This window comes from Nanorana parkeri, unplaced genomic scaffold (genome assembly GCF_000935625.1).
Source record: "Nanorana parkeri isolate BGI_ZX_2015 unplaced genomic scaffold, ASM93562v1 scaffold192, whole genome shotgun sequence".
Lineage (NCBI taxonomy): Eukaryota > Metazoa > Chordata > Amphibia > Anura > Dicroglossidae > Nanorana > Nanorana parkeri.
Genome location: NW_017306460.1, coordinates 1,479,658 through 1,499,632, shown reverse-complemented (window position 1 = coordinate 1,499,632; position 19,975 = coordinate 1,479,658). Strand labels below are relative to the sequence as shown.

The 19,975-nt window shown below is 41.4% G+C and overlaps 2 protein-coding genes across 2 annotated transcripts in view; one reads left to right on the top strand and one right to left on the bottom strand.

Annotated features, from left to right (window-relative positions):
* The window catches only part of SRPRB (SRP receptor beta subunit), a 27,272-nt gene extending 9,534 nt beyond the window's left edge, over window positions 1–17,738 (top strand). The window contains exons 6-8 of the mRNA XM_018555333.1: window positions 880–934; window positions 2,106–2,361; window positions 17,726–17,738. Coding sequence (XP_018410835.1) covers window positions 880–934; window positions 2,106–2,322 — 272 coding nt within the window. The 3' untranslated portion in view covers window positions 2,323–2,361; window positions 17,726–17,738. The remainder of the gene's footprint in view (window positions 1–879; window positions 935–2,105; window positions 2,362–17,725) is intronic.
* Window positions 7,768–19,975, bottom strand: part of RAB6B (RAB6B, member RAS oncogene family) — a 50,709-nt gene continuing 38,501 nt past the window's right edge. The window contains exons 5-8 of the mRNA XM_018555334.1: window positions 18,201–18,312; window positions 14,975–15,068; window positions 10,756–10,822; window positions 7,768–7,911 (exon numbers count right to left, since the gene is read on the bottom strand). Of these exons, the coding sequence (XP_018410836.1) occupies window positions 7,847–7,911; window positions 10,756–10,822; window positions 14,975–15,068; window positions 18,201–18,312 (338 nt within the window). The 3' untranslated portion in view covers window positions 7,768–7,846. The remainder of the gene's footprint in view (window positions 7,912–10,755; window positions 10,823–14,974; window positions 15,069–18,200; window positions 18,313–19,975) is intronic.

The window sequence follows — 19,975 nt, the reverse complement described above, 5'->3', positions numbered from 1 at the left end:
GATGATGTAGGCAGTTAACTCCAGACTGTTGTAAGATGAATGGATGAATCCACAAATCAGTTCTTTGCATGTTTTTAACTTTCTTGAGTTTGATGTACAAAGCACCACAAAATTCTTGAATCCTTATTACACAATTCTCTGCAATTCTGACAGTTTTTAATATGAATAATATTCTAAGTGATGTAGCTGAGCTACCAAAGACTGGAGTAAAAGTGGTGTGGTTGCCTATAACAACCAAATGTATTTATTTTACTGCTGGAATGTGACTGGGCGATCTAGGCAACTGTGTCACCTCTAGCTATCATTGCATCAGCTTTTATAAATTTGGCCGCATTTGAAGTACCTGCATGTGACAGAGCAGCTGCTGGTTCAGCAATAATTATATACTGTGGGGGGAATTTATCGAAGCAATTGTGACAGTTTTAGTCTCTTAGATCATTTTTTATGTGCAAATCTGTCTTAACATGTGCGCCTGTTTTTTCACCTGAGCTTGCACTACTTTTTCATCTGCACGTGTTTTGCACCTGTTTTCATCTGCACTTGTTCTGGGGCTGTATGAAACTGGAGCATCACCTAAGAAAACAATAACAACTTAAGAAGTCCCCATGACCACTTCTTCAAGAAGCGACAGTTAAGCTTTTTGTCTGAAGTTAGAAGTCTTCTTTCCTGGAGTCTATTAAACCTCATTTATCAACAACATTACACTCGCAACATAAATCTGGTGCAAATATATTCCGTGCAAGTTCAACTCTCGCAATTGCAATGATAAATTCCCCCCTGTATGTTTGGGGAGACAGACACCTTTACGTACATGCATTACACTCCTATCTCCAAGAGGTGATGTCCAAAACCTATAACTAATATCCTTTCTTCCAACAGATATCTCTATGGCCAAGTCAGCCAAACTGATACAACAGCAACTGGAAAAGGAACTGTAAGTACCACAAGCTGTAGGATTGTACTTAAAGACAGACCAGTTAAAGAGGACCTGAACTCTCACTGAAGATTTGCTATGTTATAGAGTACATGTAGAAATGTTTATTTTTGCCTAAGTAGTAGCCTGATAAAAAATAAAAAAAATGCCTGATAGCTTAAATTCCTCCTGAAAATAGCAGTGCACTGCTGTGCTTCTCACTTTTTTTTTTTGCTGGAGGCTCTGATATGAGAAAGCAAAGCCCTGCATCTACTAAGATGGCCCCTTCACACAGAGACCCAGTGCAGTACAAGGCATGGTAAGTCTGTAATAAGGGAAGATCGGCTGCAGAGAGATCAAAGGAAATACCGGTGACTAGACATTCGCCCTCTGCCTCTCTTTTGTGGGCACGGCTTCCAAAGTTAAGTTCTTCTTTAGGCACCGTAGTGTTTGTTATAAGCTTTTGTGTGCTTGTGTGTAATTGTATTTAATGGGAGTGTCAAACTATAAGGCTGGTCCCAACAGATTCGATTTTTATATGAAAAGTTGGATCTTCTCTTGAATCAAACTGTTTAACTTGCAATGTCTAATTCATATCTCCAAAGCAGAATCCGCAGTGTGTTACAGAGAGGTTTCATCCAAGGAAAGTGCAGGCTCTTTTCTTTGGTTAAAAAACAAAACCTTTTCTGGCCATAGTTCTCGTTAGGTTTACAGAAGGATATTTACTAATGTCCTCCTGTGACCCAATACTCAGCTACTGCCCGCTATAGGCTGACAGCATAGAGCCGGGAAAGATTCCGACAATATTATCGGGATCCACCCTGCTACCTGATTGGCAGTTGGCTCTGCCTCTCTAGAGCCAGTCAGCTGTACCCGCCCCTTCTCTGTCTGTCTCTCCAGTCAGCATTAGATGAACAGAGGGGAGTGGTGACTGACAGTCATTGCTCTCTGCAGGGAGAAGATCGTGAACTGAGAGATCACTGGTATGTGATCGCTCAGTTCTTGCTCAGTAGAGCCGACGTGTGACAGCTGCAGTGTCACAGGTCGGCTCTAACTATGGGGATGACTGTATTTCACTCTCCACATAGTTCTCCTCCTTTAAGCAAGCTTGTGTAATACATAGAACACTGAATGTGCATTAACAGATGAAATTGCTCCTACAGGTGTCATGTATGTCTCTTATTTTTTACAGGAACACGCTGCGTGTCACTCAATCAGCTGCTCCCAGCACCATGGACAGCAATAGCTCCCCATCTACCACACAGCTTGGCAAGAAAGGCAAAGACTTTGAATTCTCTCAACTCCCAATGAAAGTAGAATTTCTAGAATGTAGTGCTCGGGACAGCAAAGAGGAAGAGGGGGATGCCAACCTCAGCAATGTAGAGGGTTGGCTGGCCAAACTGGCATAATGTATGGACATTCCAAGAATGTAGGACTTGAATTTAAATGTGGGCATCTCCTCCATGTTGACTGAACTTTAAAAAAACAAGAAAACACACCGTTTAGTTTGAACGCTGCATTAGACTATTTGTAACCTCCGCTGGGCATGTCAGAAGGACGCTCGGACGAGGGGACAGAACTACCATGTTCAGTATGCTGGCTTTTAATGTCGGACTGTTTTATGTTACAGCTGCTGGCTGGAGTATTCTTTGTTCAAACCAGTGGGCAGATTTGTTTTTGTGCTATAATAAATTTCTCCAAAGCTAATGTACTAAGTAAATGATCTTCTTGTGTCCTATTTTATCAGCAGAGATTCTAGCTGTGACATATAGACATGAGAGTATTCGCACAAATAATTGTAACATCAGCTGGTCACAGACATGAGATTGTAGGTGTCTGCACGCTCTGATCTGTGCCACATATGAGAGCATAGATGGCATGTATCTGTCACATGTTTGTCTGTACTATTAGCTGGCTTCTCAAACTCTTCCATTCTGTCATAAAAATGTTTTATAAATGGAAATGGTTGAAATCACTAATTATAACCAATGAAAGGACTCCCTCATGAAGCAGGGAATCTGTGAGGCTTTGATGGAAGCAGCCCTTTCTAGACTTGTGTGCTGCCCGCTAGTTCCAGGACATTGATTCGATGAATAGGTTCAGCTTCACTGTGGATGAGAAATATATAGCACGTGAGTTGGGGACTGACTGCTTCCATCAGAGCTTTCTCATGTAGGTTCTTTTTGCTTATACAGATTTTGCTTTCTTTGGGGCAGCATCCTGCAGCATGCCCAAGAGGATTTTCCATTGAGGAGTGATAGTTTGTGGCGCTTCATTGTTTTTAAAAAGATTTTGCTTTCTGACATATCTTCTTTTCAGACTATCTGCTCCTGAGCATCATGGTGGGGCAGAACAACTAGAACAAATCACAGGAAGCTCCTTTTGTATCATGAAAGCGAAATAGTTGTGTCCTGTTCAGTTCTGCTTAAAGCTGGACCCTGGCCTTCCCTGCAGCCCTGCACCATTGTACCGGCTCCTCTCCTGTGCTGCAATTGCTTACTATGATTTCACTGCAAACCGTAGCAATGTTAAGCAGAAATTCAGATGGAGGCTGTCTCATTTCCTGGCTCTCCACCCTTCCCCAGCCTAATTGTCCCTGCGGCACCGCTTGCATTCATTGAATTTGAATTCCTTCAATAATGGAGGCTCAGCATCACATGTGGGTGTTACCTAGGGTTGTCTGCGTGCAAAAGCATCCTGCCTAAGAATGGTCACTCCTCCAGCCTTACATACACCTATCAAGGAATGTTGGTATTTGCATAACTTCTCCCAAGAGGCAGCCACTGCTTACATTAGGGACGAGGAGCACTACTGAGACAGTGCTGTGATAAAGTATGCATCCTCCTTAAGGGCCTGTTCACACGACGTCCGTTTTCTGTGCTGATCGGATCCGTAGGCTCCTGCACTAAAAATGCATCCCAATGTATCCCTATGTGTTTTATGGGCTACAGTTCTCACGTGCGCAGTCCGTTCAGGTTACGACAGACAAAAAACTGCATGTCACATTTTGTACGGTCCGAAAGCGCGTCAAGCACACTGCACTGCAGCTAACATACTGACAGCCCCACTCCAGCAAAAAAAAAAAAATTGTTTTTTTTAATATATACTGGAACGCATCAAAAACGCGGTAAGACACATAGCACCACGTCTGCAGATCCGCACCTGATCAGGACCTGAATATCATGTGAACAGGCCCTAAGGGCCTTCAGGTCCGAAGAAGATCTGCCTGCATTGCATAGCAAAGCACAAAGACCCAGTAATGACAACACTGGGACTAAAAAAAAGTAATTCAATCAGAATGATTTCATTTGAAATGTATATTTAGCATGTTGATGAGGGGGTAGGGAGGAACCAGGGAAGGCAAAATAAAAGCAGATTAAACTTCAGCTTTAACTTGAGAATAGGGGCCTGTGGAGGTTATTTATCTTTTGTTTTTCTTTTTGCATTCCTAACTGTAAAACTACCTTTTACACGTATGCATTGGGATAACTGATGTATCTTTCAGCCTGAACTACAGTAGATGTAGCATTGTGTTCAGCATGGGGACCAAGCCCCCACCTTGCATGGGAAACAACAGCAGTGGTTACATGATGCAAACACATCTGGACCATTTTTTTTTTTAGCTATGTCTAGAGACGCCCGCTCAGATCGAGAGAGCTCCTGGCCGGCCCGGAGGTAGTTAAAATGTTTGTGTCGTGTTTAATTTTATTTCAGCACACGGGGCGAAGGGGGTTCTTCTCAGTTAGATCAGTCAGGGTCTGGAACTCGCTGCCCCATGCTGTGATTTTGGCTGAGAGTGGAATCATTCAAGAGGCGATTGGACGATTTCCTCAGGGACCGTAATATACAGGGGTACAAGTACTCTTAAGAATGAGAACACTCAGTGACCTATACATGCGCACACATCAGTAGGACCACACATACACACAATAGGTTGGACATATGTCTTTATTCAACCTCAAATACTATGCAACTATGTTTATGTAAAACACGTGTCTTTAGTGCAGTGTTTCTCACCCTTTTTTGAGTCACGGTACACTTTTAAACTATGCAAAATCTTAAGGCATCCCACCTGATCTCGAGTCTCCTGACCCCGAGGTATAGAATCTAATGAGGATGTGACAGCAGGGTGATAGGTGGAGGAGCAATATGGTCTGTAAGAGGAGTGACTGGCTAAATTGGTACAGGGAGAATAGGATCTTGTGCTACAATCAGGGTGACTGATGAAGTGGGTATAGAAGGTATGGCAGTGAGCCCATCAGCAGGGCAGAGCTAGGAAGTAGTAGGCACAGCACCCCTCCTGCAGCAGAGAAGACCAAATTGGGGTGTACAGAAGGGTTCCTCGACCCGGGGATGCAGCATTGAAGATGGAGTTGAGGCTGATGGCTGCTGTGTGGGTAGACAGATGTGACATCCCGGGCTAGTGGAGTTCACCGGACACAGATTTGCCAGTGCTAATGGAAATGAATAGGTTTCTGTTAGGAATACTGCATGAGACGGCATAATCACCAGCAATGTGCATGTATCTTCACCAAACCGATCCAATTTTAGCTTTTAAAAGGAGAACTATGGGGTCAGCGTTTTTCCCCATAGTTCTCCTTAGGGTAACGGGAGGACACTAGAGAAGGAGGATGGCAGCTGAAAATAAGCACAAAGGAAGAGGATGGGAGGAATGGATGGATATGTGGCACAGGAAAGGAGGGGGGAGCATAGACTGGTTTCAGAGGGGGCAGAGTTGAAGGTAGGTTGCATGAGATGGAGATAGGTTGCAGAAGAAGAGGGAAGTGCAGAGTAGCAGAGAGAGATAAATGAATACAGCCCAGCTACTTACCTTTACAAGCATTGTATCAATTCATGCACTGTATTGTTATTTCAGCTGATGATTATGTTAATGTATTGTCATATTTCCTTAGTCCACTTCTTGGGGCACCAGCAATACAATATGTTTGTCCTCTGCAATATAGACTTTGATATGATGTTATAGTATATTTGAACTATCACTTCAAAGTATCCCCAACCACAATATGGCAAACAAATACAGTAGTAGGATTATGTTTCCACATATTTGTAGTCATATGAGTGGTTTCCTCATATTGAAGCCACAGACAACCTCTTGGACATGCGCACATGTCCATCTCAACGTTGTCAAGGACATGCACACTGCAAACATTCTCATCATGGAGAGTTGTCATAAGACTAGGTGTCCCCATTGAAGAGTTTCCCTTCACCTCTTGCTGTGATGACAACTTTAATATTTTGTATTTTCCCTCTTTTGTGTCTCCGTGACAGTGGTCACTAGAACAAATAGAGGGGTGAGCCTCCCAGTAGCAAATAGACTGTAATAAAAACCTATTGGATAGAAGGGGAAATCCTCCGCACACCTTGCAGCAATCAAGGCCTATGAAGACTGGTGCTTGTAGTGATGAACACGGATGGCACCGTGCAGACACAATATAGGAAAAGGAATCACCAGCACTCAGTAGAATAATCCAACATGCCCATTTATTGGACATAGACGTCACACAATCACAAGAGCCAACGTTTCGAGAGCACGCAGTGGTCACTCTTTATGCCCTGATGAAGAGACCCTGCGTGGTCTCGAAACGTTGGCTCTTGTGATTGTGTGACGTCTATGTCCAATAAATGGGCATGTTGGATTATTCTACTGAGTGCTGGTGATTCCTTTTCCTATGTAATAAAAACATGACAGGGGGTTGAACTGCTTCACTTTTCTATCAAAAAGAATGTTGCCGTTACATACACTTTAGTCTTTAGTCTGATCTGCACAAAATGTTTATTGTGTGCTGTGGATGTTTGGGTTCAAAGTGGATGGCAGTAGAAGGGATTATTTTCTCTTTTTCCGACAGCAACATGTATGTACTGTATAAGTTATGTAGAGGTTTCATGAGGAGCGGTGAAAGGTCTTGTTGGAATGTGGAGGGGGTATTGTTAATTTCCATTTAATGACAGTGTTTCTTTGACAGAACCCTCTGCTTCCTGTCATGTCTGTTTTGTGTTAACGATTAGTTATTAGTATTACTGGGCAGAATTTTAACAATCGGATCCTTTCTCCATCTCTGATATGTAGAATCTGGAAGATCCCGGGCAAATTACAGTCAAAATACATTGAGCAGCTTTTCTGCACATCTCAAGCATCTGCCATTTAAACATATATTACAAAAACAACACAACAAAACATTTGTGTCACATAGTTTTTGGCAATTTTAATAAAGTACAATTATACATATATTACAACAAAAACTGATAATAAAAATAAAAATGTTAATAACAGCATTTAGAGTCAGGATTTCCTTTCTCTTCTGAGGTGTGTTGGGGAAAGGGGGCTAGGTTGTATGTGTAGGGAGGTTTTTTTTTTATCACAGGGAAGAGAAAGTATATTTGATCTAGAATAGTAAAAATGAAGTTAGAGGAAGCTTGGTGAATGAGGGGATTTACATGTGCATATTTAAATCAAATCCATTTGGAGTACTCTTGGCTTTCACCAGTTGGCATAGAATAAACCACTTGTTGTACAGTTACTATCTACGTCTAGACACTCGATAGAAGGGGAGTGATCCTGTACATTTAATTGTTGATAACAAGGTGCATATATAAGGACCTGGGGATGTGAGCACAAGAGGGAGAGAAAGAAGAGACAATGTGGAATAAAAGTGCAATGAGTAACAATTATGGAGGGACTCTAGTAGAAGAGAGAGCAGAAGACTCAAGACCAACACAAGAGCCAAAAGACAAAAAAAAAGACAAAAAAAGCAAACAAGGTTTCCAGGGAGGTGGGAGAAGTTAGGAGCAGTGGAGGATCTTGACATTCTCTGGATGTGGTTTCCAAATGTTTGTTTTTCCAGGCTAACCAATAGGAAGCATCTCGGGGGTAAGCACCTGGCCTCTGGCAGCTCACCTGTCATGCGCTGCATATTAGCAGGAGCACCCAGCATCAGTTACTTGCGGTTCTTGAGGTTTGTCAAGTTTAATGTCAATCACTATAGTGGAGGATGAGCAGTTAAGGAACTTATATATACAGGATACCTGACAGTGAAAATAAAACCCAAGATATGAACTATCTTCATTACTAGTTATGGCTGGTATATGACATGACAGTGCATATTTAGCTGTGCATGGACAAATCTACAAGAGATCTTCCTGCCATAGATACATGATGGAGTGGCTGGATCTTAACTCATACCTGTGGTTTTTTAATGAACTCTGCCATTAGGAAAGTAAAGGTAGGCACTGTGAAATCCTTTTAAGTTGCATTAGTGAAATAAATGAACTTTGCACAATATTCTAAATATTCGAGTTTCACCTGTATGTGTGTCCCAGGTTCAGGTCGCATGCAGATTTTCTTCCCTAGAGGGAGTGCTGGGAGGCTGAAATGGTAGAGGTAATGAGCCCAGCTGAAGTAAGCTGGCTCATGAGGCCTCTATAAGAACTCCCAGACTGCTCAGAGATTGGCTCCACCATGGAACCAGTTTCATGCCTGAATAGACTGGGGAGGTTTCTACTGACCTGTGTGGTGACAAAGGAAAACAAATCTCGTGCACTGAGACACAGCCTGTGTGGCAGTTGATAGAATAGGGAGATAGGTGCTAGGGGCAGCACAAGGTTGCACCTAGCTGGTAGTGAGGGATACTGTGTATGTAGTAAGTGGCCAACATGTTTTGCTCAACTTTTCTTGTAACTAGTTATAAATAAACTGCACGTGTGTTTTGCAGCGGTGTCCTTGTGGGGAAGTTGCCCTCTCTACATTCAGTCCTGCTTTATACAAGCAGGACTAAATGTAGAGTGAGGCAGATGATTTTTCGTTTACATGTGAAATCAGCGATGTTGCCGATTTCACATGTAAACAGTGTGCAGCCTTCTCCCCCTCCCCCTGCACTTACCTCTCTCCTTTGGTTCCGTCCTCCACCGCCGAGTCCCGAGTCTATGACTGCAGTGAGCAGAGCGACAGGGTAAAGGTGCCCATACACTGTGCGATTATCGCACGATAATCGCGGGAAATCCCGCACTCGTACGATAATCGCACAGTGTATGGAAGGCGTGCAACCGTTTTTACTGTACGGTCGCACATCTTTTGTCTTAGGAGTATGCTAGAAAACCAGCCGAGAATCGTACGATTTTCGGCTGGTTTTTAGCATGATCGTAAGATCAATGCCGCACAGGCCGGTGTGCGCACGAGCACACTGCCTGTTCAGCATTGCGGTCATCGCAATGATTCCGATGATTCCGATGATTGCAAGTACGATCTGCCTGTCCAAGATGGGCAGATCGTACGTTTTTTAATTACTTTACAACCATCGCAAGACTAAGGTCTTGCGATGGTTGTAAAGTGTATGGGCACCTTTATAAGTAACCCTGCCGCTCCGAGCAGACTGTAGACAGTGAGAGGGGAGAGCTGTGCTCTTCCCGTCTCACATGTCACAGGAGTTCCAGCACAGTGCTGTGCTAGAACTCCTGTATTGGAGTTTCCTTGGCACCACCAGGGCTTTCTGTACACTGTTTTGTACAAACATGTCCTGAAATCTCACACGGCTGGCTTATGTGAGTAGCGCATTAGTTTTCCCGGCATGGACTGATCATTTGATTATAGTGGTTATACCCTCTCACTTAGCATTGAAATAAATAAAAATTAAAAAAAATAAAGAAATAATTAAATAAAAAATAAAAAGTGATAAAAAAGTTTAGAAAACAGGACCTGGCCTTGGGGCGGCAGGGAGAGTAAATCCAGCCCTGTGTGCACATTTTCTCCTTTGAGGTAGGGGATGGATGACTCCCTGATATGTCAGAGTATTTCTGTATACCTTTTGTGTTATTTTCACACTCCAGTTAATTCATATTGGAATTTGGTTATATTTCATGTTATTGATTGCGCTGTTAATGCTAACAAATTCTTTCCATACTTTCCATACTTCAGGATAAGTTCTCACATTTGCTCTCATTTACACCCCAAACCCCTTCTTCCCACGTGCTGGCAAAACGCACAAAAAAATGTTGCAATTCTCTTTCTTATATGGATATAAAAGTGAGTATGTATTGCCTGTTATTTCACTGCATCCTCTATAACTTCCTGGAAGTGTTCAGCCCTCAGAAAGAGGGTTCTGTGAGGCACATCCTACAGATATATGCATTCCTCACACAGTACTACTTTTAATTTGCAGGGCCTGTCAATCAAAGTCAATGGGCATGTATGTGTGGGGAAAGACTGGGGTGATCCACAGACTGGATCCATCCATTGGAGGCAGCTCTGATATAAGGACATCAGAGCTGCTTTGATAGTATTACAAGGGGGCAGTCATTACTGAAAAAGATTATGTAAAACAGACAATACTGCAAGATTATGAAAAGAAAGACAAACGACTAAGTTACAGCAGTCGTTTGGCATTGGGCATATGCTTGCACTGGCTTGAATTCAGCTTTAATTAGCTATAAAAGATCAATACTTGAGTAGACCCTAAGCAACTAGATACGGCAAACATTCTAATGGGTATGTAGGCACCTGTAACCACATAACTCCCTGACCATGTTGCCATCTAATAAATATTAGCTACGGTATATGCAAGTACAAGGCTCTGTCCGCTATGCTCTGCTCCATAAAGTTATTCAAAAACAGATTTTTCCCATGCGCATTTTTTTGTCATAAGGTTTTTTTATGGACTCTACTCTGTAAAAACCATCTGTTTGCGTATATGCTGTACGTCCTTTAATATGTAGGGAACAAGGAGGTGACCTTAACAAAACAATGTATATTTTTTTTGTATCTCCTGAAATATAAGAGAAATTCAATGATTCAGATTCTGAGGTTATAAAACTTCTATGATAAAGGATACTGCCATCCTTGCTCTTCTCCTCTGTACACTCCATCCCAGGCAGTGCAGAAGCCACTCTGCGAAATAGCTGTAAAGGAAGCAATTGCAAGTCACCGTGTGTTATTAATATTGGGATCATGGCCTTGATATTGCTTGTGGGCTCCCTATTTTCAGTCACTCTACAAATGATGTGCCAACTAATAAAACTCTTAAAATTCTTCTCTGATTCCCTTAGTTGACCAGATGTATAAAATATGTCTGCATTTCCAATAACAACCAACCACATTCCAGCTAGTCATTTTCTAGCTCAGTTTATATAACCTTACTTTGGCAAACCGAGGTAAACCAAAGCATATGAATGAATGGAGGGAAGACAGCACTTGGAGATCCCAAGCATGTTACCTGTTAAAGTCATGTGATCAGCCTCTCCTCCATTCATGAAGTGCTCTTAGCAGCATTGTGGACGGCTTTACCTTGCCCTCTGCATTTTTTTAAATTAAAAGCACAGTTGAGTAAAGTACCATGCACAATGGATAGCGATAGCCACTCTCCTAATGAAGAATTGTATTGGCTGTTGTGAGCAACACATTTTTCTTTAAATCTACTATGCCTGATATGTCATATTTTCCAAAGCTTTCATTTTCAAAAGATGTCAAGACAAATATACATAAATAATGCAATAGAATCCAGATGACATGGTGATCGCACTAATCACCTTTAAATAAATACTGACCAGTAATTTCATATTGTGTGAAAGTTTAGTATGTCAAAATATAGCGTGCCCTCTTGAGCTTGACCACCTAAAAGGAAAGTTTGCTTAGAAATATTAACAGCACTGTATGTGACATGGGTGCTACGGGTGACATTTTGTTTTTGCATGTAAAGCTCCCCAGATGCCTATGCACCTCAATGAATGTCTAACTCTACTTGCAAGTGTAAACTTTATCCTATTCTCTATGTTAATAGAAGGGATTGCAATTGGCTTTTGTCACTGTATATACAGGTAACTCGAATAATTAGAATATCGTGCAAAAGTAATTGCAGTAATTGCTGCAAAAGGGGCCCAAACCAAGTACTGAGTACATATGCATGCTTGTACTTTTCAGAGGTCCGATATTGTTCTATGTACAATCCTTGTTTTATTGATTGCATGTAATAATCTACTTTTTTGAGGTTGTGGATTTGGGGTTCTTGGGGTTTTCATGAGCTGTAAGCCATAATCATCACAATTATGACAAATCACGGCTTGAACTATCTTGCTTTGCATGTAATGAGTCTATCTCATATATTAGTTTCACCTTTTACGTTGCATTAGTGAAATAAATGAACTTTGCACGATATTCTAATTATTCGAGTTTCACCTGTATAGTATATAGCTATCTGAATCTCATCTTGTTTCTTTTGAGAATTTTGTGCATAAAGCAGAGTTCAGATCTGAGTGATCAGCTGCTCACATCACATGTGAGTCTCAGTCCTTCCTCCTGTGTGCTATAAAGTGAGAATTTAACATCTGCTTTCACTATATGAGGATCCTGCCACCAGAAGATATTGTGCACGAACCTCCTCTCAGATCTAATCCTAAGAGTAATGGACAGGCCCCTTTATTAAAAAAAACATGACTGAGTATGTGTGAGCTTGGGTATTGGTTAGTATGTTGAAGACTCACAGACACCCATGTTAGCATGTACTATATAATATGTACCATGTTTTACTCTGTTAAAAACTGAATTTTAGATCTAAATCATGGTATGCTTTTTAAAATGAGGGCCAGATTCCCACTTGCAAGGCCACTGTCTTGTACTGCCCCTATTCTACCCCAAGTCAACTATCTAGCCTGGGTCTAACATTAACAAGACCAGATATCATAATAGTGAAGTCAGCCAATGCTGGGGGTGGTGCAGCTAGATGACAGCGTTTTCCCACTCTGTGCCAGTATATATAGTTCTGAAGACTACAAGGGTAGGGAAAACTGTTGCCTTACACTTCCGGTCATTCATTTCTAGGTGTACATATCTAGAAAGAATGGACTGTAAATACACCACTTGAAAATGTACTGTTTATGGTCCCAGCTTTTTATTATAGAAAGGACTATGTCACGGATAGCCACCAACATGTTAAGATATTATTATATTACTTATTACTTATTACTTATTGATCAGTACTTTTTTTATGAAGCAAAAGGCTTTCTCCCTGCTACTTTGTAAAAGTTGGTCTCAGAATAACAAAGCACTCCTGGATCCTGAATCAAAGACCTGCTCATCTACTTATTACCATATTACATTGCTCCCTTCATTCATCCTATGGCTTACCTGTATAGGTACTTTGGTTTTCGGCACCAGTTGCCTGGTGCTGAGAGAAGCTTTTAGTGTTGAAAACAAATTAAATATTCAAGAAATGTTCAACAATTTCCCTGACCTCTTTCCTATTCCTACCCTTGACCTAACTTTGACACTAAATCCTAAATTTAATATAATAATTACATTAATAGTAAAAGAGTTACTCAAAGTAGTCCTAATGTAACTGTAACCCTTGACCTGACCCTAATACTGATTTTTATTGATACTTATTTCCCTTTATGTTTACATTGCGTTATGTTAATATTGTTAATGTTGTTATTGTTAATATTTATTTTTGTAACTTTATTCTGAATGAAACATTTAACAGTGTCATTTCCTAAGATATTTAAGAGGGTGTGTTTAGGGGCGGAGTTAAGGCCAGGGCAGGGTAAGGGTTAGGTGGGCAACTGGTGGCGAGTAACTCTTAAGGACTGGCTAGTAGTTCAGAACCTGAAATTATGAGCCCTGCCTTAAGGTAACCTTCCTTACTAAATAACCCTTTAAATGTACACACCTTTAAAGATGCCAAAACCACACACCTTTTGAAGGATGAAAGCCCTAACTAAGTCCTGCAAGGTGCTGATTAATGCCATTGCAAAACATTACTGTGACTTTTCCCTTTTATTCCAATGGAGAAATCAGGTTGTGAGGCAGTGACTTTGATGCTGTGCAATACTGAGACCACAGCGAAAATGCTTGCAGAGGTCTAGTAACAGCAGGAAAGAGACATTCAAGAACAGTCAAGGTTACGTGAAAGCACACCGTACATTTTTAGGTGCTTCTAAAAGGTTTAATACAAGGTAAATGCACCTTAAAGGCCGGTTTACACCAGGGCATTTTCCACGCTGAAACGCATGCAAATTAAAATCCCATGTGTTCCTATGGGGGCCGTTCATGCAAATGGCTGAATCTCACCCAAAAATATGCCTGGTGTTTGAAATAGCCCCTGAGCTTCTTTTGTGGCACTTATCAGCTCGTTTTGCTCCATAGACTTCAATGGAAATATACCGATCAGCGCATTTTTGTGTGTTTTTTTAGGGCGTTTTTGCACCTGAGATTTTCATTGGACGTCTGAAAACGCGCCTTGAAAAGTTATTACATAGGAACAGAAAACGCCTGTGAAATGGACATAAAAAACGCTTATCTCCCTGCTGTGAATGGGGTCTAAGTCTTGCAGTTATGAACATATGGCATGTCGATATTATTATTATTAATACATGTATTATATTATATATTATTATAGTGTGAGTTTTTAAGTCAAACTTCAGGCAAGCACCTAATACACAGATGAAATATATCTAAGTCAGAGCTCTCCTGTACAGGGACTACAAGAGGATGATACCAGGTCAAATTAAGGTCCATCTTTACTGCTTGCTTTAGAAAAAATAAAGATATATTAATGAATGAAGCTACGGAGTTCAGGTGAATTTAACCATATTGAATCAAAAAATCTAAACTTGTTACAGTTTTTCATTTTAACATACCGAATCCCACCAACACTAACAGGCATTGTCACTTAGTGCAGTGCTTCCTAAACCTGCCCTCAAGTCCCATCAGCAGTTCATACTTTGTAAGCATCCATGTGGATAGCTTCATAGATTTCCTAAAGCGTATTTTGTCCAGGGGGTGGTTACATGCAAAACATACACTGTTTTGCATGTAACCGCTGATCACAGGTTCAGGGAACCCAGACTTGGCACATCCTCACAGATCTTTGACCAAGTGTAATAGCCTATGGCAATCAGATTTAAGATTGCTGAAGGGATCACAGTTAATTGTTGAGTCATGACTGGTTGCTCTGGGTCCCTGCACTTCTCACAGTTATTTCATGCTACATAGCTTTACTACATAAACTTGTAAGTTCTAAATCTTGGGTGGAAATTTTGACGTATATGTCCACTTACCTGTTTAACATTGTATCCTGTTTTGGCACTAGTTTCAATAAACATGACACTGAGTTCCTTTGCCCGTTGCTCCCCTTCCTCTATGGTGATCTGCCTAAAAGGTAAAAGTATTGAACTTCTATTTAGGTTATAAATGTTTAACAATTGCAGTTTAAAGAAAATAAAACTGTCAGCAGTTTCTCTCTTTGCCATAATTTTGTTATCTGAATTACTTTAGTACCCAGGAACTCCATGGGTCAGCTAGCAGCGATTGCTGCACAAAAGTGCTGTGCTGGTTGTTTGGCAGGAGCTATTAATAACCTCACCAACATATAGCTAGCTATACAACCAGTTTAGCCTACTATTTCTTCACCACCATTAATTCATGCAACATTTTGAAGACAAACTCTGACTCTAATTAAAAACACTGCACTGTAGTTACTTGGCTGTAAGGGATAAGAGGGTGCAGTTCTGCTTTAAATATTCAAACTTCTCCACGTGAATTCTTCATCATGGTGATACCATATAAAGTGTAAATTACAGACTAAGTTGTTTTTTTACGGTTATGATGTAAAGGGAATACGTTATACACACCAATGGAGCCTATTGTTATCTCCCTTTGAAGGAAAGCTTGCCTCAGAGAAATATGTAGGCTACCATTGCCTACCTTCTTTTACAAATGCTAGTTGCTTAGTGGCTTTATTGTTTTCTAAATCAGTGACCTGCAACAAGCTTGAAGAAGCCAGAATGAAGTCAGAACACCTGATCTGCATACATGTTTTGGGTTCTGGGCCAGAAAATAAAAAAGTAATACCTCCCATTTTCTAGTGCTACTACGTAATCTACACATTCTTTGCTTTTCCTGTTTAAACTATTGGGAGGACCCATATTCGTGTATGACAGCAAGCACAGAGGAAGGTTACTACTTTGTGTCATCAAGCGCCTTCACTGTCTATGAATTCTTTTGCCTTATATCCTGTATACTGTTATGTAAAAGGAAGACACCTGAAGTGGACCTGAACTTAAAAAGTGAAAACTTGCTACATCTAGAAATGTTAATTGTGCCTCAACCGCATCCTAAAAAAAAATCTACTTGTTCTTCCTAAGAAAATGGCAGTGCATTTCCTGTACCTTTAGCAGTATGTATACAGTGTGAGATCATCTAAGGCACTGCTGCCTCTGACTGCTAGTCCATCGAGATCTGGAGTGGGATTTGGTGAGGTTATTATTGTTCTTTTCACTGTATTCCTTTCTGGAGAGGAAGCTTTTCACTTTGGACCTGCAATACAAGGATCTCCTTGCTCCTACTTTATTCATTCTATGGAACTGCACTTCTATCACCTCTCCTGCTGTTTCTCGATCATTACCCTACTAGTTATTAGATCACCAGTTATTAGGGGGAAGCTCTGACGTGAGTAAGCACAGCCCTGCCTCTACCAAAATAGCTACCTCCACAAAGAAATGCACTGTGGAACAAGGAATGTTAAGTCAGCAAAGATAGATAGATAAGCTGCAATACTAGTGACATGTCCTTTGTCCTCCATTTGCCTTTTTGAGCACAGCTTAGCTTCCAGAGTTCAGGTCCTCTTTTAGGGGTATGACATATCTCATTATAAACATCTTCTCTTGAGCATTTGTTTTTCTTTAGCTCAGTTTAGCCAGGCATTATATGCACTGAACTAAAGATTGCTTATGCTTTCCCCAATTAAACATAATTCATACATAATGCTACTTAGGGGTCTATTCACGAAGCTGCCGAAGGATCTACCAGCCTGAAGTGAATAGCCGAACAGTGTTCGGCTCACTTCACTTCAGATCGGTCATTCACTCGGCTGCCTTCGGCAGCTTGGTGAATAGACCCCTTAGTAACAAAGCATGGTAATAGTCAATCCTGAACAAACAGTTAAATAGACAATTCCCATGATCTACAAGCCAGTTATAAGCAGGCCCGGATTGGGGGGGCGTATTGTGGAACCTGGCCTTGGGGCTGCAGGTGGAGTAAATCCGGCTCTGGTTATAAGGATTGTGTAGGGGGCACACAGATGAAGTTTTGCAGCAAAGACACATCATCTGGCTTATATACGTTCCAGGAAAATAAAACAGAGAAAACAGCATTTGTCTTCCATAGTAGAAACATTAAATATCAATATTTATTGATTTAATACATTCAAATTCTAAGCCCATGAGATATTCTAATGTTTGTTGTGTTACTTGGGTCAATAAAACAGGCTAGCATTACACTGGCCCTAGACAGTACTGTTCAGATACAATAACAGGATGTGGAGAAGTGTTGAGGCTGCAAAATTGGGAAAGCTTTGGATTTATGGAGGTCAGGTTTCAAAAGTGACAATATTTATAGATTGTAAACTGCCCTAGTGCATTTATTTCTGAAGGAAGACAGAGGAAGTGATATACAGCATATTAAACCCAGCAGCCACAAGGATGTTTAGTGAGTGAATTTAAAATACCAGATGGACCTAGAAAGGGCCATTACTGAATTCTGGGGGGGAGATCATGTCCTGGCTTAAGGCGGACCTTTACTCCCTTTGACTAAAAATCACATCCATATAAAGCTCTACATGCTGATATGAAATCATTCCACATTCATTAGCTAAACAAACATATTTTTATTTTACTTACAATTTCTTTTTTTCCACTTCCTGGCCCACATTGACACAAATGATGTAATTGTGCCCAATCACTGCATCCTGGGAAGGTTACATCAGCAGAGCATTGCTGGGAAATCTCATCTGTAATCTCATATGATCTCAGGGAAAGGCATTTCCCTCCCCTGAGATGATGTGCATGGTCACATGTCCTAGTCACATGTGCTAGAGTTCCAGTAAGTAAAGGGAGATCTAGTAGTCTGCCCTTAGTTAAAATGGCCACTGCCAAAAGACTGGGGAAGAGAAGAAGAAAAAGGTATGCAAAGAATACAAAGCCGGCACTTATCTAGAAGTATGTGTTTGTAGATTATCATTACTAAACCTTTGTGCCTTTGTTGTTATTTTGAAGATATGGGTAAAGTTTCTCTTTAACTTTCAAAGTGTACCAAGCCCCTCTTGATTATATGAGAACGTTGATTAAGGGTTACATATATTAATAAGGAAAACAAATATCCCAAGGAATCATAGAATGGAACATCCAACAATGAGTGGAGACTGGTGAAATCACTGCCTACCCATAACCCTTTGATACTATAAATAGCTACATAAGAGCAAATAGTGAAAAAGCAATTTGTTGTTACCGTTTATCTGCCAGATCTGTTTTATTCCCAACAAGCATTATTATGACATCACTTCCTCTTTCTGTTCTGACATCATCAATCCATTTGGATGTTTGATGGAAGGAGTTCAAATCTGTCAAATGAAAATGATTAACTGCAGCAAACTGTTATCATCAATGTTGGATTGATACATAACACAATAAAGCAGTGCCACGTAGTGGTAAAATGGTATTATCTGTATATAAAATGTTCAGCTCAGATTTAAAAAAAACACAGCTCCAATGCTTTATTTAACCACCTCTGTTCTACCATAAATGACACAATATTATCTGTGTATTTATGTTGTACTTTGTTCCAGGGATATGATAATAGAACACTTCATGGTGTGTGTGTTTGTGTTTTTTTCAGAGTATAGAAGCAAGCACTGCTTAATTTAGCAGCGGCATCGAGTACCTAAGTAAGTATAAATTTGAGGAATAAGGTTATAGTTGGGGTAAGGAGTCAAGGGTTAAACCAACTCCACCAAACATTATTTGATTTTGAACATGGTTGGAACCTTTAACAGTCTCTTACTGTTTTCTGTGACCCCCCATTAGGGAGATTCACTTCACATCATGTCCTAGTGACACTAAACAGGACAAGGAATAAGTGGAACCAGTGTCTCTAGCAGAGGCAGACATAGACAGTGATAAAAAAGACAAGGTTCTAACTCGGGAGTGGGCAACTCCGGCCCCCCAACGCTGTTTTAACTACAAATCCCAACTACGGTTGCCACCTGTCCAGGATTCACCTAGACACTCCAGGGTTTGAGTCCGGGAAGGGGCTGTCTTGTGTCTGGGTCCGCTGAAACTTGGAAACAAGATATCACAATGTCAAGTGGACAGAGGCAACCACGGGGTCCTAGTGTTCCAACTTGAGTGCATAGAGAAGGCACGGGACACAGAGAGACAATGGAATTCAGGGAGCAAGGAGGTGTCTGAAAAACAGGGTGCAGATAAGTCCTGAAGGGCACAGGGGTTCTGCTTCAGGCAGATGTGTTGCTCGCTATCCTTCCTCACTCTCTCTCTCTTGGCTGTCTCTCCTCTCTCTTCCCTGGCTGTCTCTCTTCTTTATCTCTCCTGGCTGTCTCTCCTCACTCTCTCTCCTGGCTGCTCTCCTCGATCTCTCTCTTGGCTGTCTCTCATTGCTCATCCTCTTGGCTGTCTCTGCTCACTTTCTCTTCTGGCTGTCTCTCCTTGATCTCTCTCCCCTGGCTGTCTCTCCTCACTATCTCCCCTGGCTGTCTCTCCTTGCTCTCTCTCCTGGCTGTCTCTCCTTGCTCATCCTCCTGGCTGTCTCTCCTTGCTCTCTCTCCTGGCTGTCTCTCCTTGCTCTCTCTCCTGGTTGCCTATGGCAGCCAGGAGAGACATCCTCCTGGCTGTCTCTCCTGGCTGTTTCTCCTCTCTCTCTCCTGGCTGTTTCTCACCGCTCATCCTCCTGGCTCTTTCTCCTGGCTGTCTCTCCTCACACTCTACCCAGGCTGTATCTCATCACTCTCTCCCCTGGCTGTATCTCCTCACTATCTCCCCTGGCTGTCTCTCCATGCTCTCACTCCTGGCTGTCTCTCCTCGCTCTCTCCACTGACTGTTTCTCCTCTCTCTCTCCCTCTCCTGGCTGTCTCTCCTGGCTCTCTCCTATACATTCTCCATAAAAAAAATTGCCACGCAGTGCTAGAGTGTTTGGGTTTTGCTTGAAAAAAAAGGTGGCAATCCTAATCCCAACATGCCTGTGTGAGTCATGCCTGTAACTGTCAGTCT